Source organism: Capricornis sumatraensis, chromosome 8 (assembly GCF_032405125.1).
Source record: "Capricornis sumatraensis isolate serow.1 chromosome 8, serow.2, whole genome shotgun sequence".
In the NCBI taxonomy this organism is placed as follows: domain Eukaryota; kingdom Metazoa; phylum Chordata; class Mammalia; order Artiodactyla; family Bovidae; genus Capricornis; species Capricornis sumatraensis.
The window spans coordinates 60,395,208-60,412,320 of record NC_091076.1 but is presented as its reverse complement, the minus strand read 5'-3'; the positions used below and the strand labels follow the sequence as shown (position 1 = coordinate 60,412,320).

Below are 17,113 nucleotides of genomic sequence, written 5' to 3'. Positions count from 1 at the left end.
AGATACGTCAGAGAGACAGGATCTGGATCAGGCACGGGCTCAGTCGCTAAGTTGTGCCTTGACACTTTGCGACCCCATGGGCTGTAGTCCGCCAGGCTCCTCTGTGGGATTTCCCAGGCAAGAATACTGGAGTGGGTAGCTGTTTCCCTTCTCTATTAGATCACGTGGGTCTTATAAGACCTCAGTAAGCAGTTTGAGCTTTATTCTGATTTTGGGGGGAAGTCTCTAGACAATAAAAATCAGAGGGGTGTTTATGATCTAATATACTTCTAAAACAAAGATTGCTTTGTTGTGTGGAGAGGGTCTGAGAAGGATTGAGAGTGGAAGTTGTGAGACCAGTTTGCAACCTATAACAATAGCTTGTATGAAATACTGTGACTTATTCTGGAGTTTCTGCACTGAGTAGGTGGACTTGCTCATAGTCTAGCAGCCTTCCTTTACTGAGGTTCCAGTCTTTTTTTAAGTCTCCCAAGGATCATATATAACTAGTGCTACTCTAGATACACAGGAGAGAAGTTCATCTGTTACATACAGTGGATATTTTAAACCACGAGGGCTCAGTTTTTTCCCACAAACCTGGTAAGAAAGGGTTTAGGAAAAGAGAAAGACTAAGAATGATGTTTAAGTGTTTGGTCTAAGCAACTTAGTGACTGGTGGTATCATTAATTGAGATGCAAGTTAAATAGGAAGCAGCAGGTGTAGGATGGTGGGCCATAGGGGCATCATGTCAGGAATTTTTTACAAACCATGTTTGGTTTGAGATGTCTGCTAGATGTAGTAAAATATCTTATAGGCAGTTGAATGCTTTCGTAAATCTGAAGTATATGAGGGTAAAGCTGGATATAAACAGTTGGGAGTCAGCAGTGTCAGGTGTTTAAAACCAGGGATCAAGTATGAAGGGAGTTTAAATGGAAAAGAGAAGTTTTGGTTCTGTGCACTTAAACATTTAAAAGCCTGTTAGGGAAGCTAGCAAAGGAAATTGAAAAGAGCAATCATTAGGGTAGAGAACAACAAAAGAAATGAAATCTCAAAAAAAATATTTTTTTTAATGCATCTCAAAAAAGGTGGAGTGATTGTCTGTTATTCAGAGGCATCAAGATGAAGGTTGGGTGAGCCTTTCTGGAACCATTCCCATGGAGGGTTATAGCAGAAGTGAATGAGGTGGGAAACCAGAGCCTGACTGCTCGGCTCCTTAGAGAAGCGTCACAAGAAATCGGGTGGTTCCTGGAGGAGTGGTGGAATCAGGAAGGAGTTTGACATCTGTGTCTTGTTTTCCTTCTCTTAAACATATCTGCTTTTTTTTAACCTCGATTTTTTTGGTGGTAAAATATATATATTAATAACATAAAGTTTACTATCAACTTTTTTTTTTTGAGAAAAAAAAAAGACTGCTTCATTTTTATCATTTTTCTCTCCTTTTTTCTTCTAGTTTTATTGAGATGTAATTAACCTACAGAACTGTATAAATTTAAGGTGCATAGAATAGTGATTTGGCTTACATACATCAAGAAGTGATTACCACGATGAGTTGAGTGAACATCCGTCCCCTCATAGATACAAAATTTTAAAAATGGTTTTTTCTTGTGAAAACACTTTTATCTTAGGATTTATTCTGTTGACAGTTTTCATATATGTATCTTAATTATTGTTAGCTGTATAATTCAGTGGCATTAGATACATGTATGCTGTTGTGCTGCTGTAACCACCGTTCATCATTTTATATACTTTGAGTAGGAACTCGGTGTTCCCAGTTTCGTACTCTTCGGTAACCACAATTATACTTTCTGTTTCTATAAACTTGGTTATTCTAGATATCTCATATAAGTGGGACATACAGTACTTGTCTTTTTGTGTCTGACTTATTTCACTTCAGCATAATTTCTTCAGTCTTCATATTGTAGCAAGTGTCAGAATTTCATTTCTTTTTAAGGCTGAGTAATACTCCCTTTTATGTCTGTGTATGCTATAGTATGTTTATCCTTTGATCTCTTGATGGACGTTTGGATTTTTCCCACTTTTTGGCTATTATAAATAATGCAGATATGAACATGTATGTGCAGCATCTGTTCAGGTGTCTGCTTTCATTTTTTCGGAGGGTATTTACCTAGAGTGTGATTGCTGATTCATGTTGTAATTCTGTGTTTAATTAAAAAACAAATTATTTTAATCATGATAAATTTTACCACATTTTATTAAAATTTACTATCTTAACCTTTTTAAGTTTAGTTATCAATGGCATTGAATATTACATGCATATTGTGCTACCAATGCCAACATCCACCCACAGAACTTTTTTTTAATCTTGCGAAACTGTCTCCATACCTGTTAAATGCTTGCTGTCTCTTCTTTCTCTCTCGATCCCCTCGCAGCCACCATTTTGCTTTCCGTCTATGAATTTGATTACTCTGGATACCTCATATAAGTGGAAACTTATTTTATTTGTGATTGGCTTATTTCACTTAGCATAAGCTTCTCAAGGTTCATCCATGTTCTAGCGTATGCCAACATTTTCTTCTCTTTTATGAATGCATAATATTCCACTGTGCATTTGTTTTGATGGATACTTGTGTTAATCATATATGTGAGGGTTTACTTCTGAGCTTTCCATATGTGTGTTTATTAAAATGAGATATATTAATGCTGGATACTGATGGCAATAATATAGCAGAGATGAATAGGACGGGGTAACTGCCAAATACATAGAATTCTTTTGAATAGAGGTGATAATTTAGTAGAAAAATGAGTAAAGGTTATGATTATTAAGGTAAGAAGAAATACGCAACCTTAACTAGTTGTCAAGGAAATGACAATTTTAAACCAAGAGAAGTAAAGCTTTTTGGATGGACTTTTGCAGAAAACGTTTGTTACATATTTCTTCAGGCACTTCCCTTGTTGTCACTTGTTTTTGTTTTCTGCTAAACATTAAGTTTAAAAGTTTTTGTTTTCAACATCTATTAATAGTATTCATTCTTTGAGGGTTTAATGTTTTAATTTGAAGGCCTTTTCAGCTCTAAAACAACACTTAACTTTCTTGGTTCTGTTTTTATTTTTTAACTTTTTTACATTTAGTTCATTATTCCATATGTAACTTGTTTTCCATGACAGTGTGTAAATTCAGTGACCACCCTGCCCAACCCATCCACCAAAATGAAACATGTTTTTTGAAGAGTCTCTTCTGTTCAACAAAATGAAATTCATTTTTTATATTATATAGACCACATAGTTCTGTTTTTAAATTCATTCATACAGTTGGACCAGGTGGAATTGGCAGTGGGACACTTCTTTAAAACATACGAAACAGCAGTCTGGTATTGTTAAGCCAGTGTCTGTTCCGTTGTCTACCAGACCCACATTCCTTTCTGTTAGCCATTGTAGCTTTGTAGTTTATGATGCCGTGATGTGTTTGCCTTCACTTTGTTTTCAAGATGTCTTTGATGGTTCTTACATGTTTACTTTTCCAGAAAAACATTTTGACCTGAATTATGTTACATTTAATGCATTAATTAACATTTAATTTGATGAATTGACATCTTTTAAGTATTAAAACATTCAAATTGAGTAATGTGGTGTTTCCATTTATTCAAGTCATCCCTGGTGGTTCAGATGGTAAAGCGTCCACCTGCAGTGCAGGAGACCTGGAAAGGTAGTTTTTATCGAGTTGAAAAAGATACCCTTTCCCTAACCACAATAATGGTTAACATTTATAAAGTGTTTATTATTTAACAGATACTATTCTAAGTAGTCTAAGTCACATGTATTAACTCACTCAATCCCAACAATAACTCTGTGAGGCAAGTTGTTTTTATCCCCACCTTACAGAAAAAGAAACTGAGGCACAGGGCATTAAAGGTTCCTGGAGTTTCACAGTGGTAATTGCAGAGCCAAGAACTTGAACCTTAGAACCTGTGACTTTCACCATTTCACCAAGTACTTCTTTGCCTGTTGTGAATGAAAGAGTGGGCGCCATAGCAGTAAGCAGAGCATGTCACAGCCTTCAAGCCCCTACACCTTCCTGAGGGAACTGAGAATGAGAGTCTTAAAGGAACTGTGAATGAGAAAGAACAGGATACTGGCCCTAGATTGCTGAGTGAAGTGAAAGTGAGAGTCTCTCAGCTGTGGCCGACTCTTTGCAACCCCATGGACTATACAGTCCGTGGAATTCTCCAGGCCAGAATACTGGAGTGGGTAGCCTCTCCCTTCTTCAGGGGATCTTCCTGACCCAGGAATCGAACCAGGGTCTCCTGCATTGCAGGTGGATTCTTTACCACCTGAGCTGTCAGGAAGCTGAAGTGCATATTAAAGGAATGATTTCAGTGAGCTCAGACTCTGGCATCTTCCCTTATGTAGAAAAGTGCTGAATTTGTTAACTTGTGATATCTTGTGTTTTTTTAATTAACTGTCATCTTTTGGTGTTCCAGTTACCTGGTGTTTGTTGCAAAAACCCTTACATTTTTCCTCCCTTGACTCTTCAGAGTGGTCCCTCAGAAGTCCTCAGAAACTCTGCCAAATAAGACATAATTCTCAACTTTTAGGTTGTACTTTTTTTTTTCAGTCAGCACTAGTTACTAAGTTTTTCTAAGTCAAGAAGTTGTATAGAATAATATCAGATGCTTGTTTGTCCTCTGTCAAAATATTCATATTTTGCCCTTTTACTCTCTGAACACAGAGAATTGCGTTATTTAATGCTGACCACGCCTGGAATTCTAGGATGAGTCTGTCTACTTGGTTGTGGTTTGTAATTTTTTAGTGCATGGTTTTTGACTCTGAGCAACATGGGTTTGCACTGCATGGTCCTCCTAGCCACAGTGTTTTCAGTAAATCCACAGTTGGTTGAGTCTTTGGATGCTGAATTACTGGTAAGGAGGACTGACTATAAAGTTATCCCCTTGTTCTTTGCACATGTGGGATCTTAGTTCTTCTTCAACCAGGGATCAAACCTGTGCTCCCTGCAGTGGAAATGTGGAGTCTTAAAGCCACTGGATCACCAGGAAGTCCCAGCTAATTCTTAGGATTCTTGAATATGTAGTAAATAAGTAAAATTGAGCTGTGGTTTCATTATTCTATCATTAACATATTTTAGTTGTGATTTTATGCCAATTGCATAGAATAAATTCAGAAGCCTTTGTTCTTTTCGATGCTGAGAAATTATTTTAACATGACATCTGTTTGTTAAAAGTGTAATGAAATTCATCTATAAAACTATTGAGTAATTCTTTGGGGAATAAAACTTCAAACAGCCTTTTTCATTTCTATGTGTTTACTGGTGTCCTCATATTTCTTTTGCTTCTTATATCAATTTTCATAATTAATAGCAAATTCATTTTATTAGATAAATGTATTGGCATGCAGTCATTTACTCTGTTCCTTAAATTTTAAAAACTCCCTCTGCATATGGGATGCTAACTTTTTGTTATATCATTGCTTATTTGTGTTTTCTTATTTTTTCCCTTGACTTGCTAGAAGCTTGTCCATTTTATTCATCTCTTCAGAGACCTAGTTCTTAGATTCATTTCATCTTCTTATTGTTGTTGCTCAGTCACTCAGTCGTGTCTGAGTCTTTGTGACCCCATGGACTGTAGAACGCCAGGCTTTCCTGTCCTTCACCATCTCCCGGAGCTTGCTCAAACTCATATCCGTCGAGTTGGTGATGCCATCTAACCATCTCGTCCTCTCTCATCGCCTTCTCCTCCTGCCTTCAATATTTCCCAGCATCAGGGCCTTTTCCAGTGAGTCAGTTCTTTGCATCAGGTGACCAGAGTATTGGAGCTTCAGCTTTAGCATCAGTCCTTCCAGTGAATATTCAGAATTGATTTCCTTTAGGATTGACTGGTTGGATCATCTTGCAGTCTGAGGGACTCTCAAGAGTCTTCTCCAACACCACAGTTCAAAAGCATCAATTTTTCAGCACTCAGCCTTCTTTATGATCCAGCTCTCACGTCCATACATGACTACTGGAAAAACCCCATTACTGTGACTAGACGGACCTTAGTTGGCAAAATAATGTCTCTGCTTTTTAATATGCTCTCTAGGTTGGTCATAACTTTCTTCCAAGGAGCAAACATCTTAATTTCATGGCTGCAGTCACCATCTGCAGTGATTTTGGAGCCCAGGAAAATAAAGTTTGTCACTGTTTCCATTGTTTCCCCATCTACTTGCCAGGAAGTGATGAGATCAGATGCCATGATCTTAGTGTTTTGAATGTTGAGTTTTAAGCCAACTTTTTCACTCTCCTCTTTGACTTTCATCAAGAAGCTCTTTAGTTGCTCTTCACTTTCTGCCATAAGGTGGTGTCTGTCTGTCTATTATGTTAATTTCTGCCTTCACTTCTGTTAATGCATCTCTTCATTTTCTTTCCTTAACCAGTAGTTCATGTTTACTTTTCAGTGAAGAAATTGGTCATAATTTTTTCTCACAGTATCTTTTTTCCCCCCTAAATGTACAGTTCATCAGTTTTTTATTACAGAGTTTTGTGACAGTCACCATTATCCAACTATAGGACATTTTCATCATTCCTCTTATTATTGAACTTAGGTTTGGCTGCTCACTGCTTAAAAGCCAATAATTTGAGAGGCAAGTGTCAGTAGAAAGAAAAGATAGCTTTAGTCAGAAAAACCAGCAGCTTGAGGAGTTGGTGGACTTATGTCCAAAGACCAAGCCCAAGGCATGTGCTCAGCTGGACAGTTTTTTTAAAGGGAAAAATGTGGCTGTTGGGAGGAGAATCTCAGTGAATTGAGGCAGGAGGTTGGGTTCTACATTGTTTTCACAGCATGCAAATTGGCTGCCTCTCCCTTCAGATTTATCAATTATCTTGCCCAAGTGATCAAGGATTGCTTGGGGGCGCCATTGGAAGTAGCTTGCTTTAGGTCTCTCAGTTGACTCTTTGCTACCCCATGGACTGTAGCCCGCCCAGGCTCCTCTGTCCATGAGGATTCTCCAGGCAGGAATACTGCCCTTGCCCTCCTCCAGGGGTTGGAAGTAGAGAGCTAGTCAGTTTTTTCGACTGCTTAATTCTTCATTCTTCTTTTTATCTAGGAAAAGAATCAGCAAGGCAAGGTGTGCATTCAGGAGAGGAAGAGTCAGAAGGTGGATTAAATTGCCTCATGATCTCATTCCTATGATTAGGTTCTTTCAAGGTTAGAGGAGAATAGATGGGCAGACAGGAAAGGGGCAAAGAGCTGCATTTACTTTCCCCATAAACTCCATACCCAGGAGCCCCTACTTCCCATCTTCCCCTTCCCTTTATATCCTGCTAATTGCTTGTCTATTTAGCCAGTATGGATTCGCTTCTTCTGGACTTGGCGTATGAATGGAGTCACACAACATGAAGCCTTTTGTATCTGACTGCTCTGACTTAGCATAGTGTTTTCAAGGGCCATCTGTGTTGTAACATGTCTTTTTGCATTTTGTTTTAAGGCTGAATGATACCTCATTGTTTGTGGGCACCACTCTTTGTTTGATCTGCTCCTCAGTTGTTGAGGACTTCAATTTTTTATTTCTATTTTTTTGTCTGTAATGAATGATGATGCTGTGACTATTCGTGTGTGAGTTTTTGTGTGAATCTGTGTTTCTATTCACCTTAAGTATATGCTTAGGAATGGGATTGCTGGATTATATGAGAACTAAGTTTAATTTTTGGAGACATGGCCTTACTGTTTTGTGGGCTTTTCTGATGACTCGGTGGTAAAGAATCCTCCTGCAACACAGGAGACTCGGGTTTGATCCCTGGGTTGGGAAGATCCCCTGGAGGAAGAAATGGCAACCCACTCCAGTTTTCTTGCCTGGGAAATCCCAAGGACAGGGGACCCTGGTGGGCTACTGCCCATAGGATCGCAAGTAGTCAGATATGACTGGGCGTAGCACAGCAGGAGCATACGGTTTTCATAGCAGTTGCACCATTTTACTTTCTCCAGCAGTGTATAAGGATTCCAGTTCCACCGTATTCTTATCAGCACTTGTTTTTATCTATCTTTTCTCCCTTTGTCCAGCTTGGATTATCTTGGTTTCCTTGTCAAAAATTAATTGACCATAAATATAATGTTTTCTTTCTGAACTCTGAATTCTGTTCCATTGATCTTTTTTTTTTTCTTTACCACAGTCTTGAATACTGTACTTTTACAGCAGAGTTGTGAAATCATATAAGTGAGTCCTCAATTCAAGATTGCTTTGAAGTATTCTGGATCTTTTTCATTTTTCTATGAATTTTAGGATCAGCTTGTCAATATCTGCAACATCAACAATGAAAAGACAGCTGAAATTTTTACAGGGATTGTGTTGAATCTGTATTGTAGACCAAGTTTGGGAATAATGCTATGTTAGCAGTATTGAGTTAATGAACACAGTATTTTCCCTTTTGTCTTTATTTCAACAATGTGTGACAGTTTTCCATGTTTGAGTCTTACATTTCTTTGTTAAAATTTTCCCTAAGTATTTTATTCTATTTGATGCTGTTGTTAATGGAATTGTTTTCTTAATTTCGTTCTCAGATTATTCTTTACTGCTGTGTAAAAAGTCAGTTGGTTATTGATCTTATATCCTGCTACCTTATTGAACCTGTTCATTACCTTTTAATGCATCTCTTCTGCATTCTTATTTCTTTTTGTTTCAGGTTGCTTTTTTTATTTTAATTCATTTTAAGGCTATACATTTTCCTCTAATTACTGTTTTAGCCACAGACATCTTAAAGTATTATAATTGTGGTTTGTTTCTAATTCAGCATTGATTTATTTTTAACCCAGTAATGTTTTATAGTTTCCAAGTGTTTTGTTGGTTATTGTTTTGTTCTTGGTACTTGGTTTAATTGAATTGAGATTGGAGTTTGTGTTTGGTATGATTTTTCTTTTGGAGTTCACTGATAATTTTCTACTTTTGTAAGAACACGAGCAATGAAATAGGAATGTTTTTGGCATAAAACCTCAAATAAAGCAATTGGGACCAGAATGTTCTGTTTATTTTTGGACACAGTAGATGGGAATTCCTTCCATGTATGGTAAGATAAAACCTTTCTCTGGTTGCCTAGGTAGTAAGTTTTGTGCCATTTTATCATAATCAGAAATGTTTTAAAATGTCTTTGCAGCCACAAATAAGAAGAGTCATTCACCCAAGCCTGCTCGGTCCAGTATAGCAGGGAGTCTGTCTCTTCGAAGAGCAATAGACTCTGGGGAAAATAACCGTTCAAAGGGGGACTGTCAGACTCTAGCTGAAGGTGAGTTTGGAGAGTTCAAAATGTAATTTTGGTAGATAGATGTCTGTTGAAACTGACCTTATGGTATAGCTGCTTTAAAGGCACCAAATGCTGGAACTCAGGTTGAAAACCCCTTGATCACATGACAGAACAGACCGTCAGTAAGAAAGTGCGGCTATCAGGCTTCATATTCTGGACTCCTGAGATTTAAATACCTGGCATCAAAAAGTTGTTTTTGATTTTTCCTGCAGTTTAAAAATGTACGTATAATGAGATCTCCTGAGTGGAAACTGCAGTGTGGGACACCAGGGTTTGATCCCTGGGTTGGGAAGATCCCCTGGAGAAGGAAATGGCAATCCATTCCAGTACTCTTGCCTGGAGAATCCCATGGACAGAGGAGCCTGGTGGGCTGCAGTTAGTGGGGTTGCAAATTGTCAGACATGACTTAGTGACTAACTAAGTGGAAACTAGAGAGAGAACCTTTTTTTGTTTGCCTTCCTTCTGAATATACTCTTCCTTTTTTGTAGTCTCCCCAGGAAGCTCTCAGTCTGGGAGCAGGCACAGTTCTCCCCGAACCTTGACCCATGTCAGTATCAGTGACATTCTGCCGAAGTCTGAAGATCGGCAGTGTCAAGCTTTGGATTCAGATGCTGTCGTCGTTGCAGTTTTCAATGGCATACCTGTTGTTGAAAAAAGAAGAAAAATGGTCACCTTGGGGTAAATGAAGTTCTTTTGTTTATATAATAGAATAATAGCTAATAGCTTTGGTTGGCACTTATAAATCTATAATGTAATAAACAATAAATTTCTACTATGTTAATTTTTTAGCAGATTATTTATTTATTGTATTAAAATGGAACTTTTAAAGTATCAGAGACCTTCCTTTTTTCTTTAACTGAATGAGATAGTAGCAGAAGTTCAGTTTGGGTAAGTTAGAGCTCATTTTCACTGAAGTTAGGATAATAATGTATAACCTTGTGTGACCTGTTTATTGTGAGGTTTTGTGTCAACTTTTTTTCCCATCTGTCCCATGCTTTTCAAACACATTTGTGCTGGACTTTATTGTGGCCATAGGTCTTTACAGGAATTTTGTGTGGAACAGAGACCTTCTGGCAATTTTATTTTACCACTGCTTTTCTGCTTTCATCTCACCCTTTTTTCCTTTTATGAAAGTGTCCTCAAAATAACATGGTTGGAATTTCCTGAAAAGGTATATATACATGGTCATTAGTACCTTTATTTCTCTCCCAGGAAGCATGAACTCAAATCCCAGTCATGTCAACTAAACTTCCGTCCGCCTAAGAGAGTGACTGTGGAGCGTATTGTCTGTGGATGTGCAGATGAGTCTTTAATATCCATCTGCTGATCTATTTTATGGCTATTAAATCTCATTTCTAATTTTAAACAATGGAATAGTTTTACCTTGGAGACTTTGAAGAGAACTTTGGATTAAATTTAGAGGAAGATTAATATCCCTTAAGTTTGCTGTATTTCATAGAGTTTTTAGATCTGAATAATTACCAAATCTAAAAGGTCACTGGTGGCTTTGCTTTCTGCTTTAGCTCAGGTTTAAGCAGGGGAAACATGTGATAATCACTGGAGATTGTCTTGTTCTTCCCATTTCCTAGTCTGCTTTTACACAGGTTCCTTTTAAGATGAAAGCTGTAACTAGCTTTTATATTTTGTTACAGAGGTTTATATCTGCCGTTAGTCATAAAGATTAAATACGTACAAATGTATAGTTTTTGTAGACTGTAAAATCCTTTATAATTGTGTAAAGCTCATAGCTGTAACCCCCATCATTTTATGGTTAATTATACTGCCAGCCTGGCTCATGTGATGTTTTCTAGCTTGTGTCTTTTTTTCCTTGCCTGATTTAAGGTAGCATAAGCAAAAGTTTTAAATACTAATAATAAATGGTTCAAAATGGAAGTTAAAAAAAGAATATTGTTTCCCCATCTTTCTCCCATCTGCTTTGTTTTCCATCTCCTGCCCACACACATTCCTGCTGTTCTTAATTTTTTATATATGCTGCGTCTTCTCAGTTTTCATGCATATTTAAATAACTGTGGTCATATAGTTTTTTTTTTTCTAATAAAAATGGTACACCTTATTTTCTCATTCAGTATACTTTAAAAGTCTTTCCATATTGGTGAGAACATGTTATTATTATTATTTTATTTATTTTTAAATGAAGGATAATTTCTTTATAGTATTGTGTTGGTTTCTACCAAGCATCAACATAAATCAGCCCATATTTACCCATGTCCCCTCCCACTACACCATCCCTTCCACCTCTCTCCCCATCCCATCCATCTAGGTTGTCACTGAGCCCCAGTTTGAGTTCCCTGAGTCATATAGCAAATTCCTGTTGGCTGTCTCTTATATTGGAGAAGGCAGTGGCACCCCACTCCAGTACTCTTGCCTGGAAAATCCCACGGACACAGGAGCCTGGTGGGCTGCAGTCCGTGGGGTCGCTGAGAGTCGGACATGACTGAGTGACGTCACTTTCACTTTTCACTTTCATGCATTGGAGAAGGAAATGGCAACCCACTCCAGTGTTCTTGCCTGGAGAATCCCAGGGACGGGGGAGCCTAGTGGGCTGCTGTCTGTGGGGTCGCGCAGAGTCAGACACGACTGAAGCGACTTAGCAGCAGCAGCAGCAGCAGCAGTCTCTTATATATGGTAATGTTTGTTTCCATGTTACTCTCTCCATCTTCCCACCTTTTCTCTCCTCCCCTGCCAGTCATGTCCATAAGTCTGTTCTGTATGTCTGTGTTGGTAAGGACGTATTATTAAGGACTTTCATTTCTATTTATTTTTAGGAATTCTTGAGATAATTGTAGGCTCACATGCAGTTATAAGAAAGGATAGAGAGAGCCTGTGTACCTTACATTATTTCCCCTAATGATAACATTTTGCAAAATGCTGATATATTGTCACAGCCAGGATATTGACATTGATGCAAGCTACCACTTTCTAACCTTTCCTTGTAAGCGAATCTTTTAAAACTAAAACTTGAAATTTAGTATTATACCCCGGCGCTCCATACCCTATTAGTTTGCTCAGAAGGAAAGAAATCTAGATTATCATATCACTGACTGGTTATACCAAAATATAAGGTCATTTCTCCCTCTTTGAGGACTAATACTAAAGGAAGTCGTCTGGAAGGAATGCAAATGACTGATTTGGAAAATAACTCGGAAACTGGGGAGCTACAGCCTGTTCTACCTGAAGGAGCTTCTGCTGCCCCAGAGGACGGTAAGGCATGAGAAAGTCATAACTGGTGGGAAGCGGAATAATCGTCTCTTTGGTGGTGGTGAGGAGTGGTTGGTTTAATGAAACAGTTACTGAGGTGTTACCTACTATTTGACATGCTTCATTTGAAAATAGCATTCATTGTGCTACTGAGTTTGATTCAGGAGGACATTAATTACAGGGGAAGGCAAAATAGTTGACTACATAAAAGGATATATCTTACTAGAAGGGGCAGTTTTGAGGGGAATATCTGCAGATACTTCATTTGCTCATTCACTAAATGTGCTATGCTACCTACATGAGGAGGCATTGAAGTTTTTCCAGATACGAAAGATGACATTGGATATATTCTGTGTCTTACGGGAAAAACATGCTTCGTCTTTTTAAGTCAGTCTTGATAAATGTTTGTAGGTTGCTTTGCTCTTTTAGAAGAGTTGCAAACTTTAAGCACTTGAAAAATCCTTTATCTGTTCTGCCAGTTCATTCTCAGTTACGTTTCTAATATTTGTCTACAACTTCTTCGAGGTTCATTATTCTTTATCTTAAAGCATAGGAGACTTTGTAATTTTGAGTTAACAGATGGTGCTTGAAACAAGGCTGTGTGTGTTGCCCTTGCTTGTCCTTTATATGTGAGCAGAAAAGCATGTCAACTTTATTAATGATACTTGACACTGAAATTTTTTTCGTTTCTCTGTGAAACTCCCATGTACAACCCCTGCATTCATTTGAATTTCAGTGATTGATGAATTATAGCTCAAAGCATGTGATAAGAGATGCCAGCATCTGCCTCTGACTGCCCTGTGAGAGGGAGTGTGGGTGTTAGCATTTTCAGGCTTTTCAGTTTTAAAGAACACTAATCGTTGTGGTCTTCTATCTTGGTGCTCCTGTGGTAGGCAGCGTTATTTCAGTAGAAGAGATTAAATAGAAAGGATTTTTAGAGTGAAGTGTTGATTTGAAAACAATAGGAAAAATAAATTATGTTGATCTTTATGGAAAGGACCTATAGTGATTTGCCAGTAGGGATTAGCTGGTTTCCATGTGTTTTTGCATACTGGTTATAAATTGTGATGACTTAAATTGTTAACAGCATATGCTTTAATTATAGGCTCCTGTTTATGCAGCTTTTGTGAAATGCTTCTAATTTGTCTGGAATTGTTTTGATGCTGGTGATAAAGTAATTCCTGAACCTACTGCTGAGTCACGGTTTCTGCGCCTTGATGCCATTGACATTCTGAGATAGGTGATTCTTTGTATTCGGGGCCTGCCATTTGCATTATAGTCTCTTTAGCAGTTTTCTTGGCTTTTAACCACTAGGTGCCAGTAGTACCTCCCCTGAATTACAGTAGCCAAACAATGTCTCCAGACATTGCCACATGTCCCCTAGGAGGCAGAATCTTCCCCAGTTGAGAACCACTGATTGAGGTGAAAACTTGAACCAGGGGTGACAGTTCCCTAAGAATCACTTGCCAGAGTGGGTTATACTTATACATGGGAGTGGGTTAGTTACACGTCCCGCATCTCAGGGGTGCTGGGTATGTGTTGGTGGTGGTAGAGGGGAGCAGAAAGAGTAGTTGAAAACCCCTGGTCAGGTGTTAAGAGACTAGTTAACAGCCAATTATAATGTGAAATGGTGAGTGCTGTGATAGCATATATAGGGAGCTCAGCTAATGCATGGGCTTCCCCCGTGGCTCAGGGGTAAAAAATCCACCTGCATGTGCGGAAGATGCGGGTTCAATTGCTGGATTGGGAAGACCCCTGGAGAAGGAAATAGCAACCCACTCCAGTATTCTTGCCTGGAAAATCCCATGGAAATAGGAGCCTGGCGGGCTGCAGTCTATGAGGTCAAGAGTCAGACACGACTTAGCGGTTAAACAACTACTCACCGGTATGTAATAATAAAAACAATAGACAATATTTCCAAGCCTTCATTGGGATGAGACTGCTCAGTGCAGACCTACATGGTGGTTATTTTTATTATCTTGATCTTACAGGTGACTAGGCTAAGGCCTAAAGATGTATCTTACCTTACTTAGTCACAGAGCCAGTGCTCTTAACTGTCACCTGTCTACTAATCTAGTTCATCCTCAGGGATGACTGTGAATTAGTACAAGTTAGGTGGAGACTGATGACGATGAGGCCAGACCAGAGTGGAGGCAGAGGTCAGATCATGAAGAGTTACACTGTGTGTCTAGCCAAAATCTGGACTTTGTCCTTTGAATGGGATCTAAGCAAGAAGTGACATAATAAAATTTTGTTTCAAAATTCCTACTCTGGTTGTGCTGGAGACTGGGAATGGGGTGTGGAACTTGGGACAGAAAGACTGGTAAGAAGCCTGTCAAGTTAACCTCAGTGAGAGATGACTTGCACTTTTAAATTTCAGCCTTCATCTTATAACTTCACATTTCTCAATTTTTCTATATAAATAGCTAGCCAGCCCCAAAAAACCCCATAAGTTTTGACATTAGCTTCATTTCATTTCTTTTTTTAAAGGTGGTTGTTAGCAGCGTATCCTAAACTGGAGCAAGTCATTTGCTTGGCCACATTTAGAGTCGCCTGTGCACTTTCATCCCGGGGCTCAGAAGTAGAGAATCCACCTGCCATGCAGGAGGCGCCGGATTCGGGTTTGATCCCTGGGGTGGGAAGATTCCCTCGGAGAAGGAAATGGCAACCCACTCCAGTGTTCTTGCCTGGAAAAAATTCCCTGGACAGAGGAGCCTGTTGCTTACAGTCCAGTGTCAAAAAAGAGGCAGACACACCTGAGCAGCCGGGAGCGCATGCACTTTCACGTCCCTGAACCTGAGGGTTCGTGCTGTCATTGCCACTCAGGAGCTCATTCTTCTTGTGTAGGGAGTGTTGCAGGGATGCAGAGCACCTAGAACTCAGTAAGAAAAGCTGCTGCAAACATGCAGATCAATAGTGCCAGGAAAATCTACCAGTGCAGTTTGCTGGTGAACAGTTTATTTACCACTGGAGTCCCAGGCCAGGCGGTGAGGAGACTGGAGGAAGGGGTTAGGCAGACTGAAGGAGCTCTGTGCCTTTTGGAATTTGCTTTATGAGAGAAGAATGGGGCCTTACTTACTGCGGTGGGTATTATTCTATCAGCAGCAGGAGCCAGTTTTCAAGAAACCTTTATTTTTCACACCAGTAAGCCTTGGTGAAAAGTTGAGTGAGGTAGTCTTGTGTCTGTGCTTAGGAAAAACAGGGCTCTTTATTCTTGAGCAGAATGCCTAAAAGAACATTCTCTGTGCCGGGTCACTGTAAATTGGTGTCTCTCTCCTCCTCTTTCTCCTCCCTACTGCCAAGCTGTTTGAAGAAACTTTAAATAAGGCATTCTTTTTGTTACTAGTTGGGAATTTGGGACAACTAAAGCAGTCTTTTAAATGTTCCTGAGGGTCAATAAAACGTGACATTTCTTAGACATGACAGACATCAGCAGGCCTTTTCCTTTCTAACTGAGATCATATGGGACACCCTTGTATAATCTCCTGGTTAAAGCCTACATTCCAGAAGTCTTGGCCCTCCCAGTTGATACCCCACAGAATTCTATAGGTAGACCAATTTCTTCTAATGTAAGTTGCAAAACCCTAGTGTAACTTTCTTCCTACAGTATAAGCAGTAGGAAGATTGACTGTCTTGTATTAACAGGAAGTCTCACCTAACTCTTGTCGGACAGTATCAAGGCTGGAAAATTTAGCTGTTTAATGTCATCAGAGCTTCCCTGGTGGCTCAGATGGTAAAAAATCTGCCTGCAATGTGGGAGACCTGGGTTTGATCCCTGGGTTGGGAAGATCTCCTAGAGAAGGGAATAGCAACTCACTCCAGTATTCTTGCCTGGGAAATCCCATGGACAGGGGAGCCTGGTGGGCTATAGCCCACGGGGTTGCAACGAGTCTTTTAGACTCACTTTCAGTGAGAGTCTATGTCATCAAGAACCTGTTTTCTCCCACCACCTCCATTCGCCTTTCTTTTGCTCTGCAATTCTAAGCAAGTTGACTTTGTTCCCCTCAGGATGCCAGGGTGGTTGCTGCAGTTCCAAACTTCATACTGAATCAGAATAATGTTCTGGGTTTAGTGATTTCATTTTATATGTCTCTGTTTATCAGTGAGGGGAACCTTTCTTAGAGTTCATCTGATTAGTCACTAGCCAAAGAAAAGGAAGCTTGACCAAGTCTAAACATTTGTGGTTCCCCTCCCTGATCCACTCTACCTGGACACAAGAAACTTTGACTAAATGGACCTTTGTCGGCAAAGTAATTTGTCTCTGCTTTTTAATATGCTGTCTACATTGGTCATAGCTTTTCTTCCAAGGAGCAGGTGTCTTTTAATTTCATGGCTGCAGTCACCATCTGCAGTGATTTTGGAGCCCCCCAAAATTAAGTCTCTCACTGTTTCCATTGTTACCCCATCTATTTGCCATGAAGTGATGGGACCAGATGCCATGATCTTCGTTTTCTGAATGTTGAGTTTTAAGCTAACTTTCTTAGTCTCCTCTTTCACTTTCATCAAGAGGCTTTTTAGTTCTTCTTCACTTTCTGCCATAAGGGTGGTGTCATTTGCATATCTGAGGTTATTGATATTTCTCCTGGCACTCTTGATTCCAGCTTGTGCTTCATCCAGCCCAGCGTTTCTCATGATGTACTCTGCATATAAGTTAAATAAGCTGGGTGACAGTAT

At 39.3% G+C, this 17,113-nt stretch overlaps 1 protein-coding gene across 4 annotated transcripts in view; it reads left to right on the top strand.

The window, feature by feature from the left end:
• TRIM37 (tripartite motif containing 37) overlaps positions 1-17,113 on the top strand; it is a 141,258-nt gene that overhangs the window by 116,053 nt on the left and 8,092 nt on the right. For all 4 annotated transcript variants that reach the window (XM_068976307.1, XM_068976308.1, XM_068976306.1 and 1 more), the window contains 3 exons: positions 9,074-9,202; positions 9,709-9,898; positions 12,324-12,442. In XM_068976307.1, coding sequence (XP_068832408.1) covers positions 9,074-9,202; positions 9,709-9,898; positions 12,324-12,442 — 438 coding nt within the window. The remainder of the gene's footprint in view (positions 1-9,073; positions 9,203-9,708; positions 9,899-12,323; positions 12,443-17,113) is intronic.